Raw genomic sequence first — 5,873 nt, forward strand, 5'->3', positions numbered from 1 at the left:
CTCTACGAGCAGGAATACAACACAGTATTCATAAATATGATCGTGTAATCACCTGAAAATACTATCTTTAGCATTTCTTTAAGTTCAAAATTAGCCTTTTCTACTCCCTCTATGTAGTGAGCAGGTCTCCTTTCATTGAAGCCTCCATGTTGCACCAAGATGTTTCTACAGTAGCCCAGAATGGACAATCAAACACTGGCTGTAGAACAGGAATCATGCTCGCATGAATGGCCACTACTACTACAATACAAATGCTGCCAAGGTTCAACAAGCTCTCTTCCCTAACATGCTGTGACAAGTCCCTTATGCAAATTCGAAAGTAAACGCTTGTATTTTTCTGTGACGCAAAATATTTGCTTCAGGGAAAGTGAAACTCTTGAGATATTCCCTTGGGTAAGAAGTATAATGGCGCAGCAAGAAAAGCAGGAGGGCAGGATGAAATTCTGTTGTTCGATCTGTCTGGATTTATTGAAGGATCCGGTGACTATTCCCTGTGGACACAATTACTGCAGGAGCTGTATTAATACCCACTGGAAAGGAAATCAAAAGAAACCACACAGCTGTCCTCAGTGTCAGAAGACATTCACAACAAGACCAGCACTGGTGAAAAACACTATGTTAGAAGACTTGCTGCAGAAACTGAAGACGACTGCACTCCAAGCTCCTCCAGCTGATCACGGCTATGCCGGACCTGAAGATGTGGCCTGTGACGTCTGCACTGAGAGGAAGATGAAAGCCCTCAAGTCCTGTCTGGTCTGTTTGGCTTCTTACTGTGAGCAACACCTCCAGCCTCACTATGAATCTCCCGCTTTTCAAAAACACAAACTTGTTGAAGCCACTGTTAAGCTTCAGGAGAGCATCTGCTCCCGTCACAATGAGGTGATGAAGATTTTCTGCCGCACAGATCAAGAGTGTATCTGTTATGTCTGCTCCATGGTCGAACATAAAGATCACAAAATAGTTTCAACGGCAACAGAGAGGACAGAGAGGCAGGAGGAACTCGAGATGAGTCGGCAAAAACTCCAGCAGAGAATCCAAGAAAGAGAGGAAGACATGAGGATGCTTCAACAGGAGGTGGAGAGTATTAATTGCTTTGCAATAAAAGCAGTGATGAACACGGATAAGATCTCCAATGAGCTGGTCAGTCTCATTGAGAAAACATTCACTGATGTGAAGCAGCAGATCAGATCCAAGCAGAAAACTGAAGTGAGTCGAGCCAAAGAGCTTCAGGAAAGCCTGGAGAGGGAGCTCGCAGAGCTGAAGAGGAGAGACGCACAACTAGAGCAGCTCTCACGCACTGAGGATCACACCCAGTTTCTACACATCTACCCTTCACTGTCACAGCCAACTCAGTCTACAGACTCACCAACCATACAAACCCAAGATCTGGACCACTTTGAAAAGGTAACAGCAGCTGTGATGGCCACCAGAGATAGAATACAGATTATTCTTAGTGAAAAATTGACAAACATGGAGGCTTTAGAGCCACAAGAGGAGCCAAAGACAAGGATTGAGTTCCAACAATACTCAAGACAAATCACGCTGAATCCAAACACAGCAGACGCATCTCGTCTGATATTTTCAGAGGGAAACAGAAAAATAACATTTCAGATAGATAATAGACCATATGATTATCACCCTGACAGATTCATTGACATACCTCAAGTCTTGAGCAAAGAAGGACTGATTGGACGTTGTTACTGGGAGGTAGAGAAAGAAGGGAATGTAGCAATAGCTGTTGCTTACAAAGGTATCAGCAGAACAGGGGATCTCAATGCCCGGGCATTTGGATACAATGAAAACTCTTGGGTTTTACTTTGCGGTAACAGCGATAATTATATGTTCAGACACAACAAAAGCTCAGTTACCATCTCAGGGCCTCCATCCTCCAGAATCGGAGTGTATCTGGATCAGGTTGCAGGGATCCTGTCTTTCTACAGTGTTGATGACAAAATGACGCTCCTCCACAGAGTCCAGACCACATTCACTCAGTCTCTCTATGCTGGACTTGGTCTTGCTGTGACTGGAGACACTGCTGAGTTGTGCATGTGAAAATAGGGTTCAACAGATAAATAAATAATAATAAAAATAATCAGAATATATAACATAGTGTGTTAATGTGTCAACTACTTTAACTGCTGAACCTGGAAGCTAAAGAATAAACATATTGGTATGCCATATTGTTAGGTGAGATTTACCCTGCATATCTTGAAGTTTTTAAAAGTTTAAATTAAATCGAGGTGAAGGGAGAAGTGAGGACAACAGTCTTGCAAATAAAACAGATAAATTATGTTTTAATTACAAGAATGATCTGTATTGTCTTTATGTCAAGGAATTATGCAGAGTTTTATCATTTTCATTCTTATTTTTGTTTGGTCTGCTTGTTTGTCTTAATACCATCGTAACGTTTTTTTTTTTTTTTTTTGCTCAGAGTGTTGATATCTATATGTGGGGAAGGGGAAATACACTTGATGTTGTGCTATTAATGCAGTGTTGTTGTGTATTATTAAGAACCAGAATAAATAAATAAATAATTACATTAAAACTACTGGAGGGGAATATTGTTCATCTGTGTGAGAATTGAGGCTTTCTGTCATCTACATTTGTTTATTATATTATGTTTAGTATTTAGAATAATATTTAAGATGTTGCTTACTGAGTTAGAGAAGTAAATAAAGACAGTAAGTACATTCACTTGGGGACCACGTTGAAGTTCTGGTACTTGTATTATACTAAAATTTTTAACTTTTCAAAATGTTAACATCAGGAGGAAATATTATTTTTATTTATTTTTTATAAAAATGTTCTTTGCCCATGCTGAAGAAAATGCCAGGTTACTAAGAAAGCAAAGCATTACAAGATTCACTCTAAAGTGGATGAAGATATTGCTGACAGAGGTTGAAGTGATTTTTATTTTTTTTACAGCAACAAGCTGGACCAATCTTTCTGTGTCCAAACATTAGTGAAATTCACACATTGTCAACACTACATATTCAAAGCCGTATACAGTACTGACTATAGGACAAATGAAACACACCATAGAATATCTATAAATTACATCTAAGCACACTAAGAAATGTCAGACAACTACATTCTGTTTAAGGAATGCTACGAATGAGGGAGAGACTCGCATTCCTCTTACTGCTTGAATGAAACAAACACTTACAGTATAACTCCGCCCCAGTTCTCCAACCCCGTCTCTCTGTCTCTATTTCCTGGTTCCTTAACTGATCTGCAAATAAAGAGACGGGTGTAACCAACATGCCTTGAAGTACAATAGGCACAAGGCAACTCATTTGCACACTGTAGATCGGTGCAATACTTATAATTGCTTTGAAGAAGCTGAAACCCTTGAGCTATTTCCTGTTGTTGAGAGGTGAAATGGCGCAGAAAAGTAACGAGGAAGACAGTGTGAAATTCTGTTGTTCCATCTGTCTGGATTTCCTGAAGGATCCGGTGACTATTCCCTGTGGACACAACTACTGCATGAGCTGCATTAAAAGCTTCTGGAATGAGGATCAGAAGAAAACCTTCAGCTGTCCTCAGTGCAGAAAGACCTTCACACCAAAGCCTGTACTGGTGAATAACACCATGTTATCAGAGTTAATGGAGGAACTGAAGAAGACGGGACTGCAAGCGCCTTCAGCTGATCACTGCTATGCCGGATCTGGAAATGTGGCCTGCGACGTCTGCACTGGTAGGAAGCTGAAAGCCCTCAAGTCCTGTCTGGTCTGTTTGGCTTCTTACTGTGAGCAACACCTCCAGCCTCACTACGAGTCTCCTAATTTTAAAAAACATAAACTTGTTGAAGCCACTGTTAAGCTTCAAGACACCATCTGCCCTTGTCACGATGAGGTGATGAAGATTTTCTGCCGCACAGATCAAGAGTGTATCTGTTATCTCTGCTCCATGGACGAACATAAAGGCCACGACATAGTGTCAGCTGCAGCAGAGAGGACAGAGAGGCAGAAGGAACTCGAAGTGAATCTACAAAAACTCCAGCAGAGTATCCAGGATAGAGAGGAAGACATGAGGATGCTTCAACAGGAGGTGGATGCCATTAATTGCTCTGCTTATAAAGCAGTAGAAGAGACTGAAAAGATTTTTACCAAGTTGATTGGTGCTCTTAAGAAAAGAAGTTCAGATGTGAAACAGCAGATTGGAAACCAGCAGAAAGCTGAAGTGTGTCGGGCCAAAGAGCTTCATAAAAACCTGAAGGATGAGATTGCAAAGCTGAAGAGGAAAGAGATGGAGCTAAAGCAGCTCTCGCACACTGAAGATCCCACCCAGTTTCTTCATAGCTACCCTTCTCTGTCACAACCTAGTGAGTCTACAGACTCCCCAGTCACAGAAATCCATCATCTGCAGCAATTTGACAATCTAACATCAGCTGTGACAACAACCAGAGACAGAATACAGGCCATTCTTAGTGAGAAATTCATGAGGACTTCACCAGAAGAGGTGGACACGGACGCTTTACTCACACCAGCAGTGCCCAAAACCAGAGCTGAGTTCTTGCAATACTCACGCCAAGTCACACTGGATCCAAACACGGCAGGTGCTGGACTGTTGTTATCCAATGAAAACAGAAGAGTAACAAAGACTGGAGGACAAACACAACCTGGTCATCAGGACAGATTCATTGCCGTATCTCAGGTGATGAGTACGAATGAACTCACGGGACGTTGTTATTGGGAAGTGGAGAAGAAAGGGAGCGTTTCGGTGGCAGTCACATATAAAAATATCTGCAGAACAGGAGACTTCACTGCGTGTGCGTTCGGATACAATAATAAATCTTGGGCATTAACATATGACAACAGTTACACATTCAGACACGACACATCCGTTTTCCTTACCAACTATCAGCCCTCTAGAATAGGAGTGTACCTGGATCACAGTGCAGGTATTCTGTCCTTCTACAGCGTCTCTGAAACGATGACTCTCCTCCACAGGGTCGAGACTAGTTTCACTGAACCGGTTCATGTTGGACTTTGGCTTCATGGTTCTGATGGAGATTTTGCTGAGATTTGTGAGTAGGTAGAGTAAAGTAAACAGAATAATCAAGAAGAGAGTTAGGTTAGTCTTCCCAAGTCAAGACTATTACAGTCTGTAGATAGTGTGACATAATATTTGCTGACGAGAATCACTGGAACAGAAATTCACTTAATGGTTTTCAGTCTTAATAAGAAGTGACTTTTAAGGCAATGCAAACACGAAAAGGGGCTAATGTACATTAAGAAATTACATACTTTTACATAAAAGAAAGCTGTGTTCCATTGGTCGACCAAAGAAACACTGCAGACATACCGTAACAACTCTAGCTATTGTGGCAGGTTTTCTTGACTTCCTATTTGACTCTCTCTGAAGACACTTCCCATATGGAGGCTAAGACAAACTATTAATAAACTCACCTCGATTTACTTTGATAACTGTATTAGTATGACGCTGATGTCAGGAAAACCTTCTGTATCTTAAAAAAAAAAAAACACTGTAATGGTGATTAGATCTTTACTTCAACTGTCCTTGTAAAGTAAAAATCAACTCTATGATTTCTAAACTCTGCCAAATGCTTTTAAGAAAACCCATTTCTTAATAAATTAGATTCTACCTTTCTTCCATCACTTCGTTTGTTCATTATTTCTTTACTTGTTCATCTGATCTGATCTTCCAGCAAAAAACTCCAAATGGTTTCACCATATCTAAGCATTACTTACACCTGAGTTCATTGTACTGCGTTATTTTGATGGTGTTGGTGCTTTTACTTAAATCAAGTAATGAATCTACATACTTCATACATTGCTTGTTGCAACTGGGAAAATATACTGAATATAAACCTAAAACTTGCTGCAAATATTTGCAGAAAGAAAAGCATG

At 40.6% G+C, this 5,873-nt stretch overlaps 2 protein-coding genes across 2 annotated transcripts; both read left to right on the top strand.

The window, feature by feature from the left end:
- The first annotated feature begins 294 nt into the window (after positions 1–294).
- On the top strand, positions 295–2,511 carry LOC113151498 (tripartite motif-containing protein 16-like). The gene has a single exon (XM_026344409.1). The coding sequence runs from the start codon at positions 406–408 to the stop codon at positions 2,050–2,052; it is 1,647 nt and encodes a 548-aa protein (XP_026200194.1). The 5' UTR covers positions 295–405; the 3' UTR covers positions 2,053–2,511.
- A 710-nt stretch (positions 2,512–3,221) lies between these two features.
- On the top strand, positions 3,222–5,621 carry LOC113151497 (tripartite motif-containing protein 16-like). The gene has a single exon (XM_026344408.1). It carries the CDS (start codon positions 3,382–3,384, stop codon positions 5,035–5,037), a length of 1,656 nt encoding a protein of 551 aa, XP_026200193.1. The 5' UTR covers positions 3,222–3,381; the 3' UTR covers positions 5,038–5,621.
- The last annotated feature ends 252 nt before the right edge of the window (positions 5,622–5,873 follow it).

This window comes from Anabas testudineus, chromosome 18 (genome assembly GCF_900324465.2).
Source record: "Anabas testudineus chromosome 18, fAnaTes1.2, whole genome shotgun sequence".
Taxonomy (NCBI): Eukaryota; Metazoa; Chordata; class Actinopteri; order Anabantiformes; family Anabantidae; genus Anabas; species Anabas testudineus.

Excerpts from the sequence above, each read along its gene's own strand:
- LOC113151498 (XM_026344409.1), top strand. The coding sequence starts at position 406 with ATGGCGCAGCAAGAAAAGCAGGAGGGCAGGATGAAATTCTGTTGTTCG.
- LOC113151497 (XM_026344408.1), top strand. The coding sequence starts at position 3,382 with ATGGCGCAGAAAAGTAACGAGGAAGACAGTGTGAAATTCTGTTGTTCC.